At 43.8% G+C, this 27,241-nt stretch overlaps 1 protein-coding gene across 2 annotated transcripts in view; it reads left to right on the top strand.

The window, feature by feature from the left end:
• Positions 1-1,304: 1,304 nt before the first annotated feature.
• The window catches only part of col27a1b (collagen, type XXVII, alpha 1b), a 56,161-nt gene continuing 30,224 nt past the window's right edge, over positions 1,305-27,241 (top strand). For both annotated transcript variants that reach the window (XM_029511040.1, XM_029511038.1), the window contains exons 1-9: positions 1,305-1,809; positions 3,472-3,536; positions 7,692-9,004; positions 12,017-12,070; positions 16,102-16,155; positions 18,934-18,987; positions 19,081-19,134; positions 24,839-24,883; positions 27,062-27,115. In XM_029511040.1, the coding sequence (XP_029366900.1) occupies positions 1,757-1,809; positions 3,472-3,536; positions 7,692-9,004; positions 12,017-12,070; positions 16,102-16,155; positions 18,934-18,987; positions 19,081-19,134; positions 24,839-24,883; positions 27,062-27,115 (1,746 nt within the window). In that variant the 5' untranslated portion in view covers positions 1,305-1,756. The remainder of the gene's footprint in view (positions 1,810-3,471; positions 3,537-7,691; positions 9,005-12,016; positions 12,071-16,101; positions 16,156-18,933; positions 18,988-19,080; positions 19,135-24,838; positions 24,884-27,061; positions 27,116-27,241) is intronic.

Below are 27,241 nucleotides of genomic sequence, written 5' to 3'. Positions count from 1 at the left end.
GGTTGCTCATTTGTGTTGGCTGCAGAAATTTCAGGGTTGTGTATGCTTGTTCATGGTGGGAACTGTTGCACCTCTATGTCATGTCTAGAGTCGCTCTTTATGAAGAGTGCCTCGATGTAACTTCATCAACAAAAACTCATTTGACCTGAAATCTGCGCCGGTCTGATTCATCCAACAGTTGATTCTAGATCGTCGACCGACCAGATGAACACCTGTAGACGAAGACCCGTCTACGGCAAATTACAAACTTACATGTCGTTTGAAAAAAAAAAACAAAAACAAAAAACCTCAACATCCACTTACATGCTTGTTGTGGACGTCTCCCGGGGTCTTCGTCAGCAGCTACGCTTTCCTCGTTCGCTGTTGGCAAACAAATATCCATGTTTTCTTGAAAGTTCGAGCAAAAGGCTAATTTTCATCCGTAGCACAAATCTCCATCACAATTTCTGAGTAACTAACATCTAACAGGGTTGTTTCAAAGACAACTGCACGTATTAAAAAAGACTGATATCAAATATCATTGTCAGCTTCAAAGATCCCGCAAAACTGCGTTGTCTCATATTTGGCTTTTTAAAATGCTGATATATATCCAGTTTCTAACCTCGTGAACACACACAGAGCTTTTTGTCACAACAGAGATGAGGAAAAAGTGCTGATGACCGTCACAACGGCTCTGTTCCGTTTAGAGTCACCGCCATAGCTGCGTCTCAGTTCAGACTGACACCTGAAGGTCGATGACATTACCGGTCTCCTTCGTATCCGACCTTCTCTGCGGATCCTTCATAATCCGATCAACATCAAGATTCATTGGATTAAAAAAAAAAAAATGAATTAAGACTTTAAGCCAACTTTTCTTTTAATGCTGGTATTTAAAAAAATGCCATTTAAAGAAGTCTGCTGAAGGTTTCATGTTGGTGTTTGTTGGGTTGGCCAAAGGAAGGGGGGGGGGGGGGGGGGGGGTAAACTCACATGGCCCCCAGTGCCTCTAAAAACTTATGTGAGGCCCTGCAAAAGCTCAAATTGCACCGAGCAGCCTTTGAGCGGCAGATAGATGCTGATTCAATCACTTATTATAAAACATCGCAGCGTCTCTGCCACCGACCGACCCACAAAAAGAAAAAAGCACAACACAACTGAGGAAGACCCACAAACAGACACACCTTCAGCCGGAGGCAGCGCACCGACGGACGGACGGACGGTGTCAGCTGAGGGCGACAGAGGGAGGTGTTCCCCCTCCCCGGGTCTCTACATTCCCCCGTCCGCTCCACAATAAACTTTCATTCTGGGGGAAGTCGGCACACACACAGCACGCACGCACACGCGTGCACTCACTCACTCACGCGCGCGCGCGCGGGGCTCGTCTTCTTGTCCCGCATCTGCCGGAGACCGCTGGACTTCACTTTACTTTTGGAAAACCCGAGAAAGGGAGATGTACAACACAACAACAACAACAACAACAACAACAACATAAACAGGAAGCGCACAGGTGGAGCGTCTTTTCCTCTTCTTCTGGAGACGACAGGGATTTTGTTTTATTTTTACATTTTTCATTTTGAATTTCTCCTTTAAAAAGGAGATGGGACCATGACAGACGGTTAGCCCTTCCAGTTGTTGTCTTGTTTGTTTGTTTGTTTGTTTGTTTGTTTCCCGGCACGTTCACTCCTTCAGAAAATACCTGGAATGGAAAAAGTTGATCCGGCTCGTCTGGACTTCTGGACTGTAGTAAAAACTCCCGAAGAAGAATGAAGTAACCGAGATGGAGCCGGACAATGGCCCGCACTCCAACCTGAAAAGCTCTGGAGTCGGGGGGTGAGTCGATATATATAAATATATATTTTTTTAATTTCAAACTAAAAAAAAAAACAAAAACAAACTCTTTTCCCTCCTGTGTGTTTGTTATCTGCTCGACCAGGAAGTCATTCATACTTATTATCATCACCTGCGTCAGTATGAACGCGACGCGGCTGTTTGGCGGAGATATTCCGCCTTTAGTTGCCAGATTTTGTTAGTTTTAGCTGATAACATTCCCCATAAATATTGCAGAGCCGTACGGATGCACCTCAGAGTTAATGCTTGAAACGATAAGTCACTGAAGTGGAGTTTAATGTGCAGCAGGTGAGCTCGGTTTGTTAGTTTGATGGACTGTTGTGGGGGATATTTTTTTTTTTTTGTCTTTTGCAGCTTGTTTCTGTGTGAGCTGCCAGAAGATCTGGGACTGATTTGAGGGAGATGTATGAGAGGAGGAGAAAGTCTTTTCCTCCTCTTCCTCCTCCTCCTCCTGTTTCTCTCCTCCCTGCTCTGCATCTCACTCAGCTGGTTGGCCGGCCGTCCCAATAATGGGAGGGGGATAGAGAAGTAAAAGCTGTTGCATCATATAACCCTGCTGGACAAATGACAGGCTTCGTAACAAACTGCACACCCCCTTTCTGCCCCCCCCTCCACTCCCTTATGTTTCTCTTGCTAATGTCAGTATAGTGTGACATAAAGAGCAGCGGAGGAAAAACGTTTTAAGAGCTTCAGCTGGCAGTCAGTGTGCCAGTGGTTGACCGATGGTTTTTCTGCGGAAAGCCACAAATGTAAAAGATTTCCTCTGACTGCATTCATTATGGCACTTGTTCCTGCGCCTGCACCACTTCCTCCATCCCCATGCTCGACAAGCATCCGGTTTTTATGGAGTGCATATGGTGAAATGACTGCCAGCACTGCAGCATTAGCTGTGATTATCAGCTGTGATAAACCAAACTAAACCTTTTTTTTTTTTTTTTTTTGGAGGTTTATTAGCTCTGCATGTGCGCGGTCAACACTCCTCTCATCACTTGTCCTGTGATTTAAATGTCACTGAGAAATCTGGTGGAAAATCTGCTAAATGTCACTGTTGTCATGTGAGAAAGGGGGGTGATCTAATTACAGTTGAAACGACTACATGACTGAGAATATTTCACACATTTTGAAATGGATGAAGTCCCTTTGAAACTTGCAGCTCGGAGCTGAAGGAGTTCATATGTTAAAAATAAACACAACTGTGTGCGCTCTTAACTTGATTGCAGAGCGATGCAGTGCGACGTGGTGCCTTCAGGGGCGGTCTAGTTGAGAAGAGGCTTATCTGCTGAGGCAGGGAGAAAAGACAAAATCTTTTTTTTTTGTTGAAACAAATCAGATCTTCTTCAGCAGGTCTGGTCACTGTAGCAGGTGGAAGATCGGAGATCAGAGACTGGAAGAATTAGCACCAAGACTTTTGATGCTTTCCTTGTTATGAGTCAGAGCTGAAAGCATGTGTTGATAAATCACATAAGCTGAGGTTTTAATAAATGAATGAGTCATTTTGCTGCTTCTGGTCAGACAAATAAAAAAGAGAAATAATACTCTGTCTGCCTTTTGATAGGAATTTAACAAACCGTATTTAAAAGACTAATAAATCTTTAAATCGTTATCTGCACCAAAATGATCTCAACCTGTTTTCTTTGTCTTTAGGAGAGTTCTCATTCTTTGGACTATACTTTCTTGCACCTGTTCTCTGAGACTCGCACAAGCACAAGGTGAGTATGTGTGCTTATTGTTTCTTGGGACTGTAGCGACTGTGTTGAATCGGTGGCGTCACGTTACGTTGAAATGGATGCATGTGAGGTCACTTTGACACTTTCAGGTGTCAGGTTGATAATATGAGAATAATATTCTGCGGCTGAATATCGCTGGACAGAGTGAGTGTGTAAATAAGTGCGTTACCTTGTTGTTCAGATGTTTGTCCAAGTTACTCAGGGATTATCTTTCACTGGCTTCTACACTTCCCTCAGCTTGGGCAGATTTGACTCTAAATCAATAAGTTTGCTTGTCCCTGGAAGGTTTTTGCAGGAGACGGGCTGCTTGTTTTGGGCTGAACCAAAATGTAGCTCATTATTTTTAATGGCGGAGCTTTCTGTTTTAGGATGGTGGATTTAGAGTTTAATTTCTGGCCTCCGCTGCCACCCATTTTATCAGTGGAAGAATTCAGATTCTCTGAAACATCTTATAAATTTTTCTGTTAATTTAATTGGACGCAACGCTGATGAAATTAGGAAACTGTTTTTTGATCTGGGGAAGCTCAGTCTCTTAAGCCTCAGTGAACCTCCTCACTTGTCAGACGTCTTAGTAAAGGTTAGATCGCCCATCAGCCCTCCTCGCTTCGACTTAACTCTTTCATCTGTTGACTCACGCCCAGCTGAGCTCTGATGTCTGCCGCTGCCGTCAGCTGTCTCTTACACAACATGTTTGATTTTTTTTTTTTTTTTTTTAAGTGCCCTCTTAAAAAACTGCATTCAATAACTGACTGTTTTTGGTGGTTTGGATCTACATCTGTTGATGTTTTCCTCCTGTGACGAACGCTCCAACGTATTATTTTATTTTTAAGCATGTGTTAATTTGCAAACTATAAGATCCTAATGAGACTGTACATTTGGCTGCAGCGGAAAAACAGTCCTGCTGCTCTCAAGTAAAAGCCTGCAGGCTGCGTTTGGATCACTTGTAGGACAAAGTCTATATTGTTTTCTCTTCTCATAAGGAAACCTTGCACATGGAAAAATGGCTGTAACCACAGTCTAATAAGTGTTTGCACGGTGCTGGCTGTACTCCAGTGTGTCAAACACCCAATCAAGAATCTGCACAGTGTATCCCCTCATTCAAAGGTCCACCACATTTTCACTTAGTTGCCATAGCTGCACACAGATCAGCAGCCAACACAATGTCTCAGCAGGCTCAGAGCCCGATCGAGGTCAGTCACTGCAGCATCCCTGGAGCAGATTTCAGGGGCGGGGCGCAATATGTCACCGTGGATGTAATACCGGCCGTCTTCCAGATGATGGCTCACCTGTCAGTGGCGGGAATTATTCCTGCAGCCCTGGGGGTCACCGGTCGACCCAACAACTCCAGGAGGTCATGTAGGCAGAAAGAAACCCGTCTGAATAAGGATCACCATAGTAAATAATTCAGGGAGAAAAAGTTAATGACGTAACCTCTGGGACTTTACTTCATGGTGAAGATTTGAATGTAGAGAGGGGAGGAGTTTTTGACTGATTTAAACTTCAGCAGGTGTTGATGTATCAGGGTCAACTTTGAAGAAACACACGTTGTGATTTATCATGTTGCTTTTAAATGTGGAAAAACACTTTTCCTGAATAAACAAATTAGAAGTTTTTATTTATCCCTGTTTTCTTCCTCCGCTAGCTCAAAGCAGCTGCAGGGAATCTCTAGTGAGCACTGACAGCATGCTTAGAGTGTAAATGCATTTGTTTCCACGAGGAGTCTGAGAAAAGTCATGTTGTTGGCTGCACCTGTTCTCTACCAGTGCTTTGTCTTCAGGATGTTTTATGCTCAGTTTTCAGTTTTCTTTTTGCTCCCCCAGCTCATCGGGAGGTCACAAACCCCCTCGGGGAGCTTCATACCCGCTCAGATTTAGGTACACAGCAAAAGCAGTGAAGGCATATCATAAATCACAATCACATCAAGTCAGCCAATACTGGGAGTTGGTTCCATAGAAGAGGAGCCTGATAGCTCAAAGATCTGCCTCTAGATTTACTCTTAGAGACTCTAGGAACCAAAAGTAAACCTCCATCCAGAGAGCGAAGTGACCTCCTGGGACAGTAAGGAACTGTGAGCTCTCTGAGATATGATGGAGCTCGGTCATTAAGAGCCGTGCACGTTAGGAGAAGGATTTTGAATCCTACTCTGAATTTTACTGGGAGCCAGTGAAGAGAAGCTAACAGGAGAAATGCAGTCTCTTTTTCTAGTTGTGTTTAGTTCTGTTAATATTCATGCAGCAGAGTTCTGAATCAACTGAAGGCTTTTCAGGGATTTGTTGGAACATCCTGATAGTGATGAATCATAGTAGTCTTGTCTCGAGGTAACAAATACGTGGACTAGTTTTTCTGCATCGTCTTGAGACAGGATGTTTCTAATCTTGTTTTAACTGAGGGACAAAGGAAATGTCCTGATCAAAAATGACTCCAAGATTCCAAGAACAGCGGAACTGGAAGCCAAACTAATGCCCTCCGGGGTGGTTACATGGTCAGATAATAAGCAGAAGAATGATTTTTCTGTCCTCGAACATTTCAAATCAGTTCTCTTTCAGTAGTAAATGAAGGATTAGCTCGGGATTCAGTTGCAGTTTTGTATTTTTCTTTCTCTGGTGTCAAGCTGACCTGTGTAATGTATGTATACATACATACATACACACTGTCTGTACTTGTGTCCACTCTGCTGAGCTGTAATTCGTTATTTAGCTGTTCATTTTAGTAGTCCCCACATTTGCTTTACATTAGTCTGGAAAAAGAGATTGTGTATAAGCTTCTAGTTGCTACATTGCATGTACTGAGAGGAATAATGCACCCTATATGGGGGATGCTGATTGGCTGGAGATGATCAAATCTTTATTTTCCGACCTTACTAAACTAAACAAAAAGGCTTTGTTTGACATTACTGATGACTTGCACTGGTGCCTAACAATAGACAATAGTATGAGAATGGGAACGTGTCCAATCTGTTTTGATGTTGGAACCAAAATTGTTTTTTACTTTCTAAATAGGCTGAATGTTACACTTCTGAAAATGATATCAAGATAAAGGGAAAAAAAAAACAACCCCAAAACCCAAACTATTGTTAAAGTGGTTCTTTGGGTGGGAGCATCTGGTGAGGTTTGGGAGCCAATGAGTTTTTGGACTTGAGGTGCTTGAAAGGTTAAAAAACAGCCCACCCCTTTTCTTCTTCTTCACTTTACTTCTTGTAAAACACAGAATGATGTCAAATCAGTAACACAACCCAGATAATGATAACATCCTTTCTCGCTGCGAGGGGTAATGAGTGGCCACCAGCCACGGAACAGTCTGTGTCTGTTTCTGGAGCGAAGACTTCTCCAGAAATAAAGTCAGCTTCTTGCCACAGTGAATTGTAGATTTAATTAAACCCAACAAAGGTGTGGATCCAATTCAGAGTCGTGTAGAGTGTACAGAACGCTGTAATGTGTGAAAATGACCCACATTTTCCTCCCACGAGGAGCAAGTAGCAATTAAAACCTGCAGAAAACACAGCAGCGTGATTCACGAGCTCGGGCTCCTGTCAGAGCGATCGTCTTCAAACAGCAGACATCACCACGTAAAGTGAAATGAGACTTCTCTGTTTCTCCACTAATACCCCCCCCCCAACCTCCTGCCTTCTTCGGGGAACTGCTCAGCCTCCGTTTCCTGAGATTGTTCTAATTAAGACTGATGTAATGATTACATAATTTGTGGCAGTCTTGCTGAACATTTTATGCATCCTTTTAAATCCCCTTTGCTGCATCATTTTCATTAGTCTAACTTTAAACTCGCGCACTCCTCTGCTTGGCATCACAGCGATGTTAAATTGTCACTTCTACTGCAGCACATATGTTTGTACTTTGATGCAGATTAGTCTGCTTTAATGGGAAGTTGTTAATAGGTGACAAAAATTAATGTGGTGTCTCATAAGTGGAACGTTTGAGGCTATCAACCCAAATTTGAAATGTTAAATATATTGTAATAGTTTTTCCTCTCTGCGTGTTTGTGGTCTGTGTTTTCACCAAAGATATATTAATGTTATTGGTTTTGGAGGATTTGGAAAGGAGAAAGTCACGCACATGTTCTGTTGTGTTATATGCGTTTCCAAGCTATGAGTCACTGACTTCACTGTTTTTTGTTTTCCTTAAGATGTGGACGTTCTGCAGCAGCTCGGGCTCTCTGGGCGAAGGGCGGGCGGGTCATCCTCTTCGGGCGCCCGATCCATCCCTAATGGCATCATCCCCTTTAAGTCTGGAATCATCCTTACCCCGAGGGCGCGCGTCCAGGCGCCTCTGCGCACTGTCATCCCTGCTAACTACAGCTCCACCAAGCTCTCCCTGATCCTCAGTTTTACGGTGCATCGCATCAACAGCGCTTTTCTTTTCTCTGTCCTGTCTAAGAAAAGGAAAGTGCAGCTCGCATTGCAGTTCGTTCCGGGGAAGGTCGTGGTACACGTGGGCCAGAGGAGCTCCACCAGTTTCAACTACAACGTCCACGATGGCCGGTGGCACAGTCTGGCCTTGGTTGTGCGAGGCCATCAGGTGTTCTTACACACTTCTTGTGGAGAGAAGCGCGTACATACTGATGTGCGTTCTAAAAAAGCTGTGGCCCTGGATCCGGAGGGCTCTTTCCTGCTGGGCAAAATGAACCACAACTCGGTGCCGTTTGAAGGTGCCATCTGTCAGTTTGACATTTATCCCTCTGCTAAGGCAGCTCATAACTATTGTGATTACATTAAGAAGCATTGCAGAGAAGCCGACACGTATCGGCCTGTGTTTCCACCTTTGCTACCTCTTTTTCCTACAGATCCAAATATTACTGTCACTCATCAAACTCTGCTGGCGTTGACGGAGCTTCCCAAAAGGGGGCAGAGGCCTACTCTGGCTACTCTGATTGAGGAAAACATCAGGACTACTATTCTTGTTCCAACTGACCGATTGCTGATGCTAAACAAAACATCCGTGCATCAGGCTGCGAGCAATCCAAAACCTGGTGCTGTGTCTGTTTCTCCACCCGTTTATCCAGGCTTAGAAAGTCTGTTAAACTTTCAGAGTCAAACGGCTCCGACGTCTCTTAGGATCGGCGCGACATCGCCGAGCCCGACTTTGTTCGTCGGAAAAAGCAGAAAGCTCGGAGATGCTCATGCCCTGAAGCCGGTTGGGAATACTATGGATTTACCTGCTTCCACCAGACCATCAGAGGTGAGGCCAAACCTCCAAACCACAGCTGCTTCCACACAGGGGTCTCCTTCAAACGCCTACCTTTCCCATGAAAAGCAGCTGAGCACAGTAGCTCCAAAGAAAGCTGAGCCAAAAGTGACCGGTGTGCAGGATGTCAGGCCCACCTCCCTTATCCCGGTCACTCCAGCTGCAACAGATGGCTTCCAAACATTTGACCTGGAACCGACCCACTTCTCACTGCTGGCTGGACCACCTGGACTAAAGGGAGAACCAGGACCGCCGGTGAGTGTGCGAGCTCTCAACAAATGCAACACAAACCTGTTTTTCAGGGAGTGCATCTTTCTGCATGAACATTAGTTTGTCTCGTTATTTGTTGACTGCATTGCGTATTGTCTAACAGATGCATGTCTTTAAATCTTGACCGCCTTTTTTTTCATTTATTTATTTTTTTAAACTTTGGGCTAGTTTCCTGTTACAACTTTGTTTGTAACAAGTTTGGCAGCTTGTTGTTTCCGTGCTGGATGGCCTTTCTTTGATGTTGGAGACGACTGCTGACGTGGATGCAGATGCGTCTCGTGGCTGCTTGGTTTTGCAAATCCAGCAGTCACCAAAGAATTGCGTCTCTATGACACGTTTGCTGATTTGAAGAGCAGAAGTGATGAGTGCAGTAGCTTGAGCTTGTCTGGGATTTCTCAATGGATCCGTCCACAGTTTGTTCTCTGACTCGCCGTTAGATATTTTCTATCCACGCCAAATTGGTACTGATTACTGTGCGATTTCCTTTTTAGCAGCAGTGCTAGAAATAGTCACGTTCATGCCAGTTAGTTTTTGTCTGAGTGCAGAGGCTGGCAGCGAGGTGTTAGATTCCTCTGAGAGAGAGCCTGCTTGGAGGATGGACACTTTAAAAGTTGAGATGATAACAAAAATTGTCTTTACAGACATTACAGTTCAAAGTAAAATCATTATTAACTGAATATATTTGCAGCTACAGCAGTGTTCATTTTAAAATACAATGATTATGACTTCTAATGCAAATGCAACAAGGCTGCGTGATTAAAACATATTGATACCAAAACATTTAACAGCAGGAGACTGAACTGAGATCAGAAGTGTGTTTTTATTTTTGCATTTAACAACCAGTGTTGACTGTAGACTTCCCCTCTGTTGAAAACAAAATGTTCAGCCACTTTTTCCATTGTGCCAAGGACTTCTCCAGCTCATGTGTGACAAAAGGCTTTCCTCTTCTGAAGCCGCTCGGAGCGTTTTATATGAGACAGAGAATTAAGCGATGCTAATCAATCAAGTTCTAAGGAAAGTTGCTTCCGCCATTTATCTTGATTGGTCAGAGATGAGATCACTGAATCAGGTGCAGGGTATCACCTTTTCGTCTTGTGAGCCATTTCATTATAAGTTGAAACATGTTGTCGAGTTTTTATCACCCTGTACTTAAGGTTGATGTTCGCGGGACACAGACAGCAAATGTTTCAATTGCCCTTGCAGGTAAATATGAAAGAGTCTATTACATTTCTTTAACACGATAAATCAGATCTGATAATCTGTGCTGATGAGCTCGCTGTGTAACGGTGAAGAATTAATAATGCTAACAATATAAAATTCAATGTGTTTCGTTCCTTTCTTTCAGTCATGGCGAGCTGCTGATGGCGCTTTTCGGTGCCAAAGCAGTTGTGTTGATATAAGGATGGATAGGATGGATCCTTGTGTGGGTGTGAACAGGATGCACAAACAAATCCAGGGCAGAATTTCTTTTCTCTCCTGTCCTGGTGACAAGTTTTTGTCATTTTCTCACGCGGACGCACTGGGAGATGCAACCGTACACAATAAAACAACGCCTGAATTAAAAGCCCCAGTCAGACTCCATGGAACGAGCCAAGTTGGTCAACAAAGAAAAAAGCCAGGAAATGGAACAGCAGCAAGTGTAAATGAGACAGCTCGCTTCCTGCCAGCAAAGCAATAAAAGCTCTGTTTTGATCCAGTGAAAGTTTTGAGGATTTTTCATTTGAAACACTTATGAGAAGTGTTGAATTTGCATTAATACATAATAGAGAGAGAATTGGAAGTGCAGAGCTGCTTCAAAGAAAGGTCAGGCCTGGAAATGGTGTTAAAAACTGTTTGTGCAAAATCATTTTGAAAGAACAACGACCAAAGAGTCAAGTCCAAGAGGTTTTTAGTTTGAATAAAAGAGTATTATTTCAGCGGTCTGCAATTATACTAACATGCTTAAGTTGGTGTTCTATGTGAAAAATTAGATAACTTTTTATTTATGCACTCTTTTGAGCTTTTGACATCTGAAACTACAGAAGTTTTCCACCACCAGTGTTTTTCTACCTCAGCAATCAGCTACTAAGATCTACAACTTTCTGATGGGAACAAACAAATAAAATTATTGACAGATAAAATAGCAGTCAGCTTTGAAAACAAGGTTGCGTCTAATTCAAAGCTTCCAGGCATCATCTGATATTTTATTAAAGCCATGAATAGTGATTATTTATAGTGTGTAAAGATGTGTGGGATACTGGGCTGCAGTGGTGCCTCCTCCAGAACTATAAACTTCAGCTCAAACTGCTCATCATGTGTGGACAGCCTGATGGTTGCAGCTTAAAGAGTCTTGAGGTTGTTGAAAACCATCCAGCTCTTCAAAGTGCCGGCTTGCTGAAAGAGCACAATATCGATCCCGCCCAGGACAAAAGTACTCCATACATCTGACAATATTACAGTAGTCCAATTTCAGCTTGGAATGCCTTGAACTGTTTATGGGCCCATTTTGCTTTATCATTTCCTTTTTAAACTCCGGAGTCACGGGAAAGTCATCTCAAGTCAACTCACCTTCCCCCAGATTGACCCCTCCTCAGCTTCGACCTTTCCGAGCTTTGCTAATCCATGTATGAAATTGTTTTAAAGCTAGCCGGTGCCTGTAATTAATGTGATTGGCCGTGGCTGGAATCAGCGCCGACCTCCCTGCCAGTACAATGAGTCAGACTTACAGTCAGTGTGCTGTAGTGTTTTTCCACTGAAATGATATTGGCCGCTCTGGCCTCTAACAAGGCATCTTCACGCCTGCCAGCATCCTTCTAAGTAAGAGCTTTGCTCCGTCCCGCTAACCCAACTTCAAGCTCTGTGTGTTAACTGATTTAATGCCTAACTTCGGTCACTTTTATCAGATTCTTTTCCTCTTCTGTTCAAGACTGTTCAAGACTTCCTTGAATTGACAGCAGCTTTTATTTTCTGCTTTGTCTTTACAGGCCTTCACTCATCATTCATGTTTTTCCTTTTTAGGGTCTTCAAGGACCTCCAGGGTTGCCAGGAAAGCCAGGAAAGAGGGGCCCACGGGTGAGTGTCTCCCACCCAGTGACAACTTTTCAATTTACCTTCCTAGACTTCCTAGTTTTCCATTATATATTGAATTCAAAGCCATACTTCTTTCACTATCTTAATGGCGTCTTCGTCACACCTGACCCTGCGTTATAGTGTGATAACGCCATTAGAAGACATCTTTGAGCATTTTGATCAAGCGCTGACATGTTTGGTCTACAGAGAATTATTCAGCTAGACATTAGTTTGCTTTGGCTACAGCGTAGACCAAGCTGTGCTTCTCTCCTGCCAAAGTCCATTTGTAAAGCTTGAGAGCAAACAGCCATAAGCCCCGAGTCTGTGGGTTGCCAATTTAAAATTAATTGAACACATACAGTTGGTATCAGATGGACATGGAAAAAAAGATAAGTAGTGAGACAAATATGTATGTATGTTCAAGACTAAGTGCTTTCTGTCTCATTCATAACGAGCACCAGCTCTTAAATTGGGCATGCTTCCTACGCTAACATTGGTAAATGCTTTTAGTGTACTAGGCTTCGTCCTCTGGTGCCATGTCTTTCATTTTGTACCGCAGTGTCAGCCTACAACTGTGACCCCCCCCCCCCCTTGATGGAGCCAAAGGGAGTGAATGCAGATGTTATTTTAAGCTCATGCTTTCAGGAAGAAGGAGGAAAACATTGGAAAATAATTTGTCCCAAGTGATAGTTGTGCTGTTTTGATAGATTTTTTTAAGGCCCTACTTGGTTTTGTGTGTAGTTTGCTGCCCTTCTGACTTCCCTTCTTTTTATATGAAAAAAGGATGAGGCAGAAGCTGAACTTGCCCTCACAGTGAGTCCTAAACTGAAATAAATATTCTACAGTTTCAGGTGGGGGGAAAAGTGGATAGATAGCAGTTTCACTTTTACTCTTGTTAGACCTCCAGCTGAACTGCTCCTGCATAGCACTTGTGCTACAGATGAGTGTGTGTGTGTGTGTGTGTGTGTGTGTGTGTGTGTGTGAGAAAAAGGGCTACCTGCTGCAGCCCGTGAGACTGCACCCTGTGGTCGGGCCTCAGAGGGGTGGGCTGTGGGAACTCAATCTCTTTAAACAAGGAAGAAAGAAGGCTTTGTCCCGATCTTATTAAAGGCCTTTAAGACCCCGTCTGGAGCTCAGCAGCTCGATCCAGTACTGCAGCAACCTCTATAGAGTTCATTCATCATCAGGCTCTTGAGACCCAACTGCAGGGCCATGCTGACTCAGAGTGAAGAGAAAAAAGAAACGAGATCCGAGGATGCAGTTCAGGTTTTTACTGATTGTAAAAACTTGGACCATCACGATTTTCCCGGAGAGATTGTGTAATTAGGCAGAATTACCTCACAGCTGCACACATGGACAACAAAGAGCAGAGGTTGACTGGAAGGTTCACCGGCGACAGACACACACTCTGAAGAGTATCAAATCCTTTCTGTCTGTGTGTGAATTTCCTCTGTGAAGTCATAAGCCCCGAAGAAAATGAGGGCATATATGATGAACCTTTTCTTGTCAGGGCTGCATGAGTAGCTGTGAATAACATTTTGAAGGTCCTCGTCTCATTCCACATCCTCCTTTCACTTCCGATACAGAAAAAGTCTCCATGTGTGAAGCGGGCCGTTGCAGAAAATGTGCGGTCTTTGTGGGGAAAAACTTGGCACTTGTGCTTGCTGCAAGATCTTTACAGCAGTTGGAATGACACAGCAGCATCAGGGCTTTACTTCTCTGACAGTTAAGTGCCATGTCTGACCGAGCAGACAGTCTCACCGCTGCTACCGATGAGCAGCGTCTCCAACACGTGAGAGCGTCCACGTTCCTCCGAGCAACCGTAAGCTCTGATGGAGCGCCAGGGTTCACGTGGCCCTGAAGGGGAGGCTCAAGAGTGGATTAAAGAGGGCTTTGTGCAGAGGAAGGGACCTGCCAGTGTACAGCCAGTGCGCGATGTCTGAGAAATTGCATTTGCATAATTGCTTATGAAGTGGTTGACACTCTATGACACGACATAGCGAAGGTTTGGAGACCCGCCTCTGCTTTGGCCCTTGGCTGATTGGTGCAGAAAGCCGAGCCGATTTATGTGTGTTGTTAAATTTTGATTATTCCAAAATGAATTACACGTGTCAGGGCAGATGAGCCGTTTTTCAGAGCTTTGATTGGGTTTTCCCCTGTCGTTACTGATCACACAGACGCTTTCCACTATTGCCTGTGCTTAAGATAATCAGCAGCACATTTAGAGAGACAGACTGGAAGAGGCAGAGGAATCACACAAGATTATTTTCCACACTGAACAGATTGTCCAATTTATCAAAATGAGTTAAATGTTTAAGTCATTTTTTTGGCATGCACATTTGCTAGTTGCAGCTCTTCAAACAAGAGCATTTCATTTGTATCTGCTGTTGTACTGTTGTATCTTTCACAGTTTTCTTAAAAGTTATATTGAATAATAAACAGGCTGACGACTCACTGCAGTCCACAGAAGGCGTTAGCCGGCCTGTTCTGGGTTAATGGTCTATAAAAACTGTCGCGCTCCACGCGTGTCACTCCTGTAAAAGTCTTTGGCGCACATCGTAAACCTGGTCACGACTCTGGCACACAGGTGGCCTCAGGTGTGAGAACGCGTGTGTGCCGACTTCGGTTGTACATGAGTCCTCGTTGTGTTTGTTAGTGTTTACTTGTTAAAAATGGCTTCTTGTCTTAAGCTGTTTTCAATAATTCATCAAAGAGGGTGTTTATTCCTCCTCTCTCCCACACAAAGATAGATAGACAAAGTGACTCATTCTCCCCAGAATCCAAGGTTCAAGGGGGACAACACCCACTCACCTTGTCGTCAGCACTGCGCCTCCTCACCTTAGGAGAATGCAATTGGTAATATTCTGCCTCTTCCTCCCTTTGCAATCTGGGAATAATGATTTCCATACGTTTTAATATTAAGAGAGTGAAAGAGGGAATGCTCTGAAAAGAGGAGGAGGAGGAAATCTGTAGATGAGCTTCTGTTAAGTGTCTCCATATGTCCAACAGCCCGAGCGTCCGTGAGGGGAGGGAAAAGGAGGCCTGGGCCGTTTGAGTCGTCTCTGCAGTCTGATAATGGAGCACAGATAAATAACTGAGACAGAAACCGGCTGGATCACCCAACCGTACACTTACACCTCTTGGCCTCCTCTGTCTGTTTGACTCTGAGTAATCAGATCCTTCACTTTCACCTCCAGCTTGGGGGGAAAAAGGTCTCTCTTTGCAACCCATGGAAAGTCTGAACAGCTCGAAAGAACGGGACGAAGACACAGTAGCTTCCTGTTTGAGCCATCTGAACATGTTTCGTGTTTCATGTTGTTTTTTTTTTTTTTCTTTTCTCCTTCTTCTGTCAGGGAAGATTTTTCCATGCTCAGCATTACAACCTCACTCCACACACAGTTAAACGGAGGACTCTTCAGTTGGATGCCTCAGGAAGTTGTGGCTTTATTTTTCCAAACAACTCCTCTTTGCAGCTTGCTTGAATTTATCGTCCCTTCAACCAAAAAAAAAAGATTTTAGTCTCCCCCTTTCTCTGCTCCTGCACTTGGCCTGGTGTGGAGGAGATGAGCCCATTTTGATAAAACATCTGGCACAGATAGCTCCATGAATCACATCTGAGCATGTTATATAAACAGAGATACCCAATTTGTGGCACAAAGCGATTGTGGAATATGGTGTGATGTATGAGTGGCCTTCACTCTGTGGGACCCCAGAAACCAGTGGAAAAGTGTTGGGATGAGGAAAATCACATCCATATGTTATAACTTGAAGAGGCAGGCGGGCAGACAGGGCAGGCAGGAGACACAGTACGTCTCACAGAGCACCTAAACACAAACACGGTGGGACCTCGGGGCGTTGCTGACCTGTCCCATAACACAGGCAGTGGAAAGGGAACAATATGTGCATACAGCTGTAAATACCTCACATGTAGCACCGACCCCTCCTCACTGCTGCTGCAAAGGAGGCTTTCTCAGTGACCCTGATGATGACCTTCACTCAGGCTCCTCCTGATTCATGTGTGTCTCTGTTTTCAGGGTCCCCCTGGCCCACACGGAAACCCCGGTCGTCCCGGACCTCCCGGAGTGAAGGTACAGATCAATGGATGAAATAAATTTAGCTCAAATAGCATTTTTCTATTTTAGGGAAAGGAAAATACACTTGTATTCTGCACCACATCCACTGAGTCCATGAGAGTTAGATCCCAGGTCCCACAAACAAAATGAAAGCATCAATCCAAGCTCGTATCTTTTTCCAACTGGCTGAAAGCAGCTATCAATCAGTTGGAAAAGGACAACAACTACTTCATCCAAGTCATCAAAGGAGGCTGGTAATATTCAAAATGTTTGAATTTATGCCAATAAACTTAATGGAGAGGCCAAAAAAAACAAAAAAACAAATTTGCGCTACTAAAAAGTGTTCCCATGTAGCCAAAGGCTGATACACTCATAAGGCACTTTATTAGAAATGTCTGTAGACAGGCTTGTTCATGTAATTATCCACACAGCCAATCAGTTGGTAGCCGTGCATTGCATAAGATCCCTGCAGACACAGATCAGGAGCTTCAGTTGACGTCCATGTCAAAACATCAGAATGGAGAAAAGATGTGATATTGGCGACTTCGACTGCGGCCAAACGAAACTGAGAGTTTCATGCACAATGGCGTCTTAAGTTTCTACTCAGCAGCGAGAAAAACATCCAGCGAGCAGCAGCTCTGTGGACGCAGACGCTTTGATGAGAGAGGTCAGAGGAGAAGCCAGGCACACATCAGATCTGACAGGCTGCGGTACCTCACATAACCTCTCTTTATGACTGTGGTGGAAGGCAAAGCATCAGCACTAACAGCGTGCCAAACCATGAGCAGGAAGGGCCGCAACAGCAGGAGACGATGTTTGGTTCCTCTCCTGTCAGCCAGGAAGAGAAATCCAATGCTGCTCACCAACGCCGGGAAGGCTGCAGACATGTAGCCTGGACTGATGAATGCAGATTTCTGTCGAGGCAGCAGATGGTCGGGTCAGAAACTGGCAGCAACAGTATAAATCCTTAAACCGAGGGCGCCTCGTGCCAGCAGTCCAGGTTGCTGGTGGTGTTAAGAAGAAAGATTTCTTGATCCACTTTCATGCCTCAGCCTGACTGAATACTGCTACCAGCCTTATGTGTGTTTACATCCCTTTATCTGCACTTTACCAACTTCCAACTCGTGACTTGGTGAAGGAGGACATTTGCTAATAAAGTCCTAATGAAGTGCTCAGCGTTTGTTCTCTCTGCGCTGTGCCCAAAATTCAAAACACTCCAGTATGAGCACCGTTAAGAAAAAAATTAGCACGCTGTAGCTAATGATATAAATATGAAGAGCAAATATTTCTCCTGGCTCGACTTTGCCATTGAGTTTGTTTGTGACTTAACTTTGCATGTCGGGGGTCAGATCTTCTTGGTGGAACTTACAAAAACATTAAAGCCATTTGTTTCTGTTCAGCAGAGAACACCGGTTTCAAATCTTTCTGAGTCACTAATTTGCAAGTGCTTGACATCAGTCTGTGTTCCAGCTGGTTTGAACTCACAACAGTGAAGGTTGCTTAGCTCCATAAAATGTCAGTCTGATATCACGAAGTTCTACTTCGCTGGAGTAAAATGGAAAATTGCTCCTATTTCAAGCCGGTCCCTAATCCATTCAAATGCATTGAATTTCAGTGTTTTCCACAGAGTTCAGTAATTTAACATAATTAAAGCCATGCTTTGGCCTACTTTCACCAGGGAGAAAACCATATCTCATATATCCTACGTATGTGTCAGCTCAACACTCGCCAAACCTGGCCTGACTTAGTTCGACTCATTTCAACAGACACCTCAAACGGCAGACTTTCTGGTCTGGCACGTTCCTTTGTTGTAAGAATGATGAAAACATACTGCCTGTTAGCTGATTTGTCACCTTGTGTGGATTTAATGTGGAGAAATTGAGACAAGCTGACGTTCAGTCACCTCCTACTGTAAGTAACCCGTCTAAAGGTGAAACGGATGACGGCATAGATGACCCATAAAATCAGTGGAAAGTACGCGAGCTTATCAAAGTCTTCATGTTGAGCTTGAACCCTTCAGATGGTCTGCTTGAGGTGAAAAGACTTTTGGCTGCAGCAGAACTTCAGAGTAAGAAATCAGTCTGGAGAAAATTCCCACAGACTCTTCAATGCCAAGTTGTAGCTGACACGAACACGCAGATTAGAAAGAGTCCATTATACCGTCATTTCACCTTCATCAGTAACGTGATACTCCAAGTTTGTTGTTCACTTTTGCCCAAAAGAAGAGGTGAGACACAATGCGAGGATTTATTTCCACACCCAAACTTCAGTTTGGAGAAGAGCGTCTTTATTTGTAATGAGCTGATGATGGCGGTCCAACCAACACAGCGCCCCAGTTTCGTTTTCCCATACACTTGTTTCCTCACACGATAAGCGCTGTCTCAGGAAATGATTGGTTCCCCCACGGACCTCTGACATAATTGCACAGATTACTGGGGCAGATCTTTCACCAGTACAATCAGACATGAGATGGCAAGTTGGATCGCACCGGCAGAGCTTCCCACTGCCCGAAAAGGGAGAAGAATGTAGACGTTTGCTCCACATGACTTCTCTCTGGATTGATCGAAACCGAGCAACTGGAGGGCATAAAAGCACTCCAGGTTTGTGTAAATAAACAGCTACACTCACCGATAAGTGGGATCAGGTCTTTGCTCTCAGATAGTCGAAATGCAAACGACGAGCTCTTCTGCGCCGTGAGAAGTGGAAGTGCCACAGAAACTACGCTGTGATGGCCGCTGCAGACGAGTAGATAACTCATGAAAAAGAAAAAAAATCTCTGTTTTTATGTTCCAGGGGCAAAAAGGAGATCCCGGACTGTCCCCTGGTCAAGCTCCAAAAGGACAAAAAGTACCTCTCTGTCTCGAAAGCCACTCAATTATTTTCAGACACATTCATTTAGACATGCCGGCGCATTGAATGTGACCTAATTTGTCATTTCAGGGAGAAGCTGGTGTCATGGGGCCCCCTGGACGGCCTGGCCAAGATGGGCGAAAGGTAAAAAAAAAACAATAATAATAAATTCATGTGTGAAAGTTTCAATTCTATGTGTGCATCTGTTCTTTTTTCCATCCTCAGAATGTTTTCAGACAGAAATCAGATGTTATGTATGTGGAGGATCAGTGAGTCAAACGTACGCTCTCAATCTGATCGGCCTCTGAGAACAGAAATCTGTGCTCCAGCCAAACATGGATGTCTGTAAAGCAGCCTAACAGAACGCAGGCGTTAAGGAGCACACCTGTGCTCCGGTTCCCATGTGGGATGAAATACCAAAAGGTTTGAATAGCTGGTTGCGTCATCGCCTCCAAAATGATGAGGAAGCTGAGGAAAGCAGGAGTTTACTGGAACCAGTTCATGTTGTAAATCCATGTTATGTCATTCATTCTTTGCAGAGCAGTTCTCCTAAAACAAACAAACAACAACAAAACAGAAAAGTAGGACAATTTTAATATGTGGATTGGTTGTGCGATCAGGTCCTGCTCAGGGTTGTTTGTCTGCACGATGTGACTTTGTACACCACGCTGTGCCAGGTCACTCCTGACAGAGTGATGATTAGCAGCAGCGTGTTTTCTCCGTGGCCTTGTGCATTTTATCCTTGGCCTTTTCCCAGAGCCTGCTCAGAGTAATTACACATCTCAAGTGGACCAGAGCATGTTGGATTTCCAACTATGCAGCAGTGTGCAAGCAACACAGTAATTACTTTTTTTGCATATTGTTTGTTTTAACACACCGATTTTGAATGAGTTGTTTTGTTTCTAAATGAAGAAAAATATGACTCATTTCCTTATCCAAGTTATAAAACAGTATCACTACCATTGAAGAATGAAGTTGTTGATCAGACATGTTTTTAATTTAACTGTCAGAAAATCCCATCAAAAGTTGTCAGTTCTAACTGGAGGCATAAATCTTTAAAAGGAGAAAAAAAAAAAAAAACGTTAAATCACGGATTTCTTAAAACAGCTGTTTACTGGGAACAGCAAACATTATTAAACAGGAGTAGATGGAGCATTTGTCTCTGGGCTGTTTCGAGCAGAGGATCGATAGATATGTTCTTCTCCCGTGTGTCTTAACGGCAGCAGGATGGAGGTGGGATTGAATCTAAGGCAGCTAAAACACTCATCCGTGTTATCCGCATTATCTGCGGCCCCATGATGCTTTGCTTTGCTTTCTCTTTTTCCCCTCCGTGTCTTTCCAGTCGGCGTTTCCCCTTTGCAAAGGTCTCTGGGAAATGTAAAACTTATGACTGAGACGGGATGATGAAATAGAAACCTTTGCCTGCTGCTATCAAGGATGGGAGGGCAGCCTGAAGACCAAGTGTCAGTGATGAATAACTTATGGCCCATTAATTCATGCCGTGCTTCACGGGGACAGGAATAAGAATCATTTGGGTAGTTTTCAAGGCAACAGTGGAGCTCTAGACATAAAGGAAGAGGAAAAGAAAGTTACACAGCGTGTGTAATGTCACTGCTGAAATCAACATCACATGTACAGTAGATTTTTGTGTGCTCTTTGTAGCAATGGAATGAGCAGCAGGCCTCGCTAATTCCTCTACAACAACTCTTTGCTATCTGTTACCTCTCAACGCTGAAGGAGGTCAAAACTTACAATTAGTTTATGATTTCCGCAGATTGCTCTCGTTATGTGGAATTGAATTGAAATGCTGTTCAGATAGATTGTAAATCTCATCGTGGGGTGCGGTGAGAGTGAAAACAAAAGCCGCTGTTGAGTTGTGTTGCAACAGTATTTCTTTCTGGAAAAGCTGTGGCTCGCTGTCAGAGGGACAGAGATGAAACCGTTGTCAGCGCAGTGATGGTCGCTGAGAGGTCAGGGAGAGAGAAAGCTAATTAAGAAAACAACTGTCGCACCAATAACATGAGAAATCCTTTGTAAGCAACTTTGTGTCTCACTGAGACACACACACACACACACACACACACACACACACACACCGCCCTGTCCTCATTCGGGATATAATTGTGGGAGTCCAATAACGCTTTGGCCGGATTTCCAACAATGTGTTATGCAACCAGACTGCGCTGACTGTGAAAAACCATCTGGTGAGTTCAAGGCCCCTCCACTCAGTGTAGTAGTGCGGAGGACTCCAGCTTTAAAAGAAGGAAGAGCTCTTCTCGCTCTTTCGTGAGTCATGGAACCTGGACTCGTGAGAACAGAGCCAATCCTTCCCCTGCTGATTTACTTCTTCCTCGTGTTGGAGGTGAGCTCAGGCAGGACTCCGCCACCCCCCCTCCATGTCTCCCCACTCAGTCCTGTGTTAACCTTTAAAGGTGCTCACATCCGCACGAGTAACTGCTGACATCCATACAAAGCATTAAAATGCAGTTTGTATCCAGCTAATAAAATCAAGGCAGCCAGCTTGGCTCTGCTGAAAGCCACCAGACACCTCATTGCTTGCAGCTGTGCTTAACTCTTTTTTTTTTTTTTTTTTTTTCCCTGCTCATACTCTGTAGACTTGAAGCCAGAACTCCTTACAGCGCACTTTTCTATTCAAATTACACCGAAATTCCATCATCTGCCGCAGAACGGAGCTCAGCGTTTGTTCTCTTCTCTGCTCTTGTTCAAACAGCCAATAAAGCTGTGACCTGCTCCAGCTTTATGGACCTTTATTTATTTTTATTTTTGGTTTTTTTTTTTGCTCTGTCTCTGGCCTGCTGCCAGAGAAACCTTTCCTCACAGTGGGAAATGTGTAAAGATGTAATGGGAAGGTTGCCTGGGAGTCCGCCTGCACGGCGAAGTAAGAGGCGATCCATGTATTCGCTTGTCGTGATGAAACCGCCGCAGAGCGTTAGAAGCAGCTCTGGACCAGGGCGGCTTTTACACAGCCAAGTCTGATCATGGCACACTGGAATAACGCTCAACGTTTTATTAGTTGTGGGGCCCTCAAGTTTTTTTTCCCCCTCCTGGTCCTCAGCTGTGCATAATAACATTTTCATACCTTTATTTGCTGAGTTTCATTTGTCCAAGAGCGAAGAATTAGGCAGGCCAGGTGGGAATCAGTTTTTGTGTTGTCATAAAAATGGAGGTCTCTGGAAAGAAAGAAGCCAAGAAGAGTCTGTTACTGATTCTGTAGGGGAGACAGGAGTGCTGCTGCTGCCTGCAGGGGTGATGTGGTGTGAGTTACACTGATTGAAACAGTTTGCTACTCATAGAGAGGAGATTGCAATCCTTTGCCATTTGTGTGGATTTACAGTGACTGTGAAAGTTGTTTTGACCCCTCGTATGGTTAGTGCTTTAGGGAGAGACCTCTTCTCGCTCATCTTACTGTACTCAGCTCTACCAGCTTTGCTGCAAGGCCCCTGCAGGACACTCATCTTCTCTTTAAAATCCCTTCAGGTATTTCACCTTTCTGCAGATAAATGTCAGACAGACAGATAGATTTTAAGGCTCATGGTGGGGTGCGGTGTTTGTTCTTCGTCTGGATGAAATGAGAGTGAAACAAGAGCCGCTGTAGTTACGTTACCCGATAGTGTGTTGCAACAGCATGTCTTTCTGTTCCTTCATAATCAGATATTATGGTATAACAGCTGGAGGAGACGTGATGTGAAGATTTTCGTCTTAAAAAAGTTGCCCTTTCAAAGGGTTTATGTCTTTTTTTTCTTTGTAGAGGATTTTTATTGGAGCTCTGAGCGTTTGCAGGGCAGCCAGGAATGTTCCTCATCTGTAAAGATCAGGTCTCACATCATGGTGATGTCACAGACTTGAGTCTCTGTTGATTGTGATTTATGCACTAGAGCTGCTCCGACAGTGTTATCAATCTCCTTCTCCGTGGTTACGATGATCGACTGGACTGATATTAGCTGTTGGGATGTTAACATGCCAGCATGTCAGTCTCACTTTGCCTCGGCCCTCTCTGACCCACCGGCGGGTCCCTCAATATCACAGTACCTCGTGTTGTGCAGCCAAATGGTTTTCATAGGCACAAAACCTAATTTCAAATTGTAATCAGGCGCTCTAACTTTCCAAAGACAACAGCCACGACAGGCTCCATTATTGGAAAACGTGTGTTGAATAATTCACAGAAAAGTACACGGCTGTGATTGAATATTCTCATTTGGAGGACATCACGTCCACGACGCAGACCGTCTGTGCCACAAAGTTTAAATGAAATGTTCATTGAAGCAGATATAGATGTGTGTGTGTGTGGTGTTTTTACACAGTAATTAACTGTACTTACTTTAAAGTTAATGGAGCTATTGGGAGGAAAAACACAGGGTTTTCATTTTAAAGAGCATCAAGACACATTCACAAAAGCAAAACACATTTGCTTTGCTGTTGGAGTTCTGATGGATGTACAGTAAATATAAAGGTAAAGAAAGGAGACGCTTAACTCTGGTCATCAAAGTCTCTTTATTTTTTAACCAAACCAAGTATTCATTTGCAAAAATCGTCACGTGTAGGTGAAGCATTTTGGTCAGAGCTAAGCTAGCTGTGTTCTCAGTCTTTTTGTTAAAAAAAAAATAAAAACAATTTACTCCTGATTGATGCTTCATTGTTAAAACAGATTAGAGAGTGTTATTAATTTTATCATCACAGTCTCCGTTAGAAAGAGGATAAATAGATGTTTACGTGGGAAAACGTGGATATAAGAGGCCGGGGCACAGACTGAAGACGTTTAATCCAGCATGTGGCAGAATCACTCTGGATTCTGAATGATGTTTCCCCTGTTAAGCTTCCTGCCAAGTATGAAAACCAATATTATTCCTGCTTTATTTTTCACATGAATTTAATCTAATGTCAATAAACTGGTCTCAATATTGAAATCAGCCTAGTCATGATAAAATGGGCTTTTTAAGTCTGCGTGCGTTCTCCTTTCTCGTGACCGACCCGCAGGCCTCCATAAAAATCGGGGAAGCAGCTATTAAAGTTGAGCCGTGCTTTTAATCAGTAAAACTAAATATCTCACAGGACAGAAAGGGATTTTAATCCTCATCTAGACAGTCTGGTGGCAGGATAGATGAAATGTTTGTTTGCACTCTCCTCCCCTGCGGTTCACTTGTCCTGCCGCTGAGAGGCCGACGCAGCTGGTGGCTAATGACTTCACACTTGAAGGGATAAACGTGTTCTTCCCTCAGCGATAACGTGACACGACTCCATCTCCTGTAGGCTTTTGATTGGGAGAGGATGACTACGTTGTGCAGCCGGCTGGCATGCAGTATGAAGGTGGCTATTAATTACCCTCACGGGTGTTAATTGTTACCTCGCTAATTGGTTTACTTGCTTAATTAAAGGCAGATTACACAGAATAGTTTTATCAGTGTCGTGCTGGCGGTGATGAAACAGACACAGCAATGTATTAAAACTGCATCATGCATGTTACAGCCTAAACAGCCATTAGCTTTCTTCTCAGTACCGCTTTTGTTTCACGGTTTAAAGGAGCCTTTTGGGTGAAATTAAGTTGTTTTATTAAACTTTGTTTTTATATGGAAACACAGTAAGGTCTTCACTAAATCAACTTGGAAAATCTTCCACATGATTTCAGTCCCCGTGGTGTTAACTGAGATGTTCTGGAGCACAAGGTGATAAACAAAAAAATAATTAGATTAAGTTTGACTCTTAATGTTTTCTGTCCAAACCTCTCTGGAGGGTTTGTGAGCAGAATTTAAATGTGATAAAATGCCGTAGGAGTTAAATTTGTTGTGCAAAACTCTAAACTGTCTAAACTCTATTGTTTGTCTGTCAACAGGGACAAAAAGGTCACCCTGGTCCCTCGGGTCTCCCAGGTGAACCTGTGAGTAATTTATTCCTCTAAATTCATGTCTATGATGCATTTTCTCTCCTGCATAAATTTGGATATCTGATATTTCTGTCTCTCTCTCTCTGTCTTCACTTCTGTACTGCCAAGCTGCGATGTCACTGTAATGTTGGTGATTCGAGGTCAATGGGTAGAAAAAGCTTAGAGTAGGTTGAGATGGGATGCATCATTGCTCTTAAAAAAAAAATCAGTGTGATGTTTTGTTTTGTTTTTTTTTTTTCTTTGAAGGGATTAAGAACAACAACAGGACGCAAACCAAAGATGATTTTCTGAACAGCGAGAGCGACGTCTGAAAACAGCTGAAATGTGATTTCTTCGGTTCTTTTGACGCGGCCCCTCCCTCGGCGCTTTGAAGCCCTATCATGCTGTCTAAATCCGCAGCATGCTGTTTGTGTGTCTGATGGCTGCCGTGTGTTAGGATTGCACGTCAGTGTGTGTTTACTCATTGAATAGAAGAGCTAAGTGTCTGCAGAGGCGGCTCCTATTAGACGCCAGCACGCCTTTCCATTTATAGTTACAAAAGAGGAGAAAGGGAGGGAATGGCAGAGAGGAAACATTAACACAGAGACATGGGACGTACAGAAAGGGGGTGACGGGTGGGGGGGGGGGGGGGGGGGATTACAGCTAGAGAGCAGAGACATTACACTTCAGTCGTTTGGGAATCTTGGCGGGAAAAACGAGGGATTTCTGGCAGAGTTACAAGTGGGCTAAATAGTTTGGACACCCTTATGTCACTGCTCCTCCTCCTCCTCGTTTCCCTCCAGTTCAATCCCTGTTCTACTATCTCTGAGAAAGAAACGTGTTCTCCGGATATAACACACTCATTTATTTGGGAATGATTTAAGTGGCAGACCTGTTGGAACATTTTCTTTCTGCAGTCGATTTGGTCATCTTGTGTCAGAAAGATTTTACTGCGTCGCCTCAGAAAACTCTTGAGTCATTCATTTGTTGTAATATTGAGATTTACACACACACACACACGATCTAACATGACACACAATGGCAAATTGTGGGTTTTCAGTCAATTTAGCTTTTTGAATTACACCAAAACAGCCAAGTTTTCGTTGGCTAGCAGTCTTCTTCGCCTGCTACATTTTTTAGTGTCCTACCGCCACCAGCTGCTGATCGCTGGAATAACTGGGATTATGACAGATATTTGAAATGTTCTCGCCTCACCAGGGATGTGTAATGTGTCCTCTGTGTGCATTATTGTGTCAGGGATATAGAACCTGATGAAAAGCTATCACAGTAAGAGGCGCTTGAAATACTGTCTGTCTGCGGACTGATCAGACGAGTCCACTGTAGCTTCAATCATAAATTTTGGATTAAATTTGCACACTTCTGTCATAAAACCAGAACATTATGAGCCATAATGATGGATGCCATTATGTTTGACTGCATTCCATTACACCAGTCTACCTAATAAAGCACACACATATATAATAACGTCTAAATACCTTTTGCTGCTATTTCATTTAAAACTCATACAGATGCTGCAGTTTGTGGCCCTTTACAAGAATCCTCGTAACATTTTTAAAAATGCACTTTGACTTTTGCTCTCTCCCTACACATGAATTGTCTGCGTTCTTTGGAAACTAGCGATTGCCAGTGAGTCTTTGAATGTGGTTAGCCATAAATACGTTGTATGGAGAGCCTGTAGTTTCTTGCATGCCTTCATAAGATAATCTTATTTTTCCCCTACATGTAGACTGAAACACTCCTCTGGATGGGATGCATTTGGTTTGGTCTTGACTCAAAGGAAGAAATGACTCATGAGTTCTTGTGTGCGTTGATGAGGATAAACATATTAAGATGAAACTGTACTGGCCGTAGTCTGAACAGCATGCGGCTTGAACCGCACCATAATAGCGCTTACTGGCAACACAGACCTGACTAAACAAAAAGGTCTCTATTGAGAAGATTTAAATTCTTCACAGGACCAACAGCTTGTTGTTTGGTACTTCATAGTACAGTGCTGGCTTTCATTTTCACCCCCCTCCCGTCTGCCTTAGCCCCCGTACTACAGCGACCGGTGAGGCTGCAACACAAACGGTGAATTCCTGAAAAGCGTTGCCTCCTTCCCTCCATCCTTCAGTCTTCACTCCCTTCCTTTCTCACTCACTCACTCATCTCCTGTCCTTTTTAACTCCACAGGGTGAGCGGGGTGATGATGGAAGCCCCGGGGCCAAAGGATATCCTGGCAGGCAGGTGCAGTAAATCTAGTGTTGCAGTGCTGTTTGAACAGGGCCACACACACACACACACACACGCACACACACACAAACACACACACATATAAAACAATGACTGGAGGCTAAGATATAATCCATTTTG

This window comes from Echeneis naucrates, chromosome 9, assembly GCF_900963305.1.
Source record: "Echeneis naucrates chromosome 9, fEcheNa1.1, whole genome shotgun sequence".
Lineage (NCBI taxonomy): Eukaryota > Metazoa > Chordata > Actinopteri > Carangiformes > Echeneidae > Echeneis > Echeneis naucrates.
This window is presented reverse-complemented; position numbering and strand designations above follow the sequence as displayed.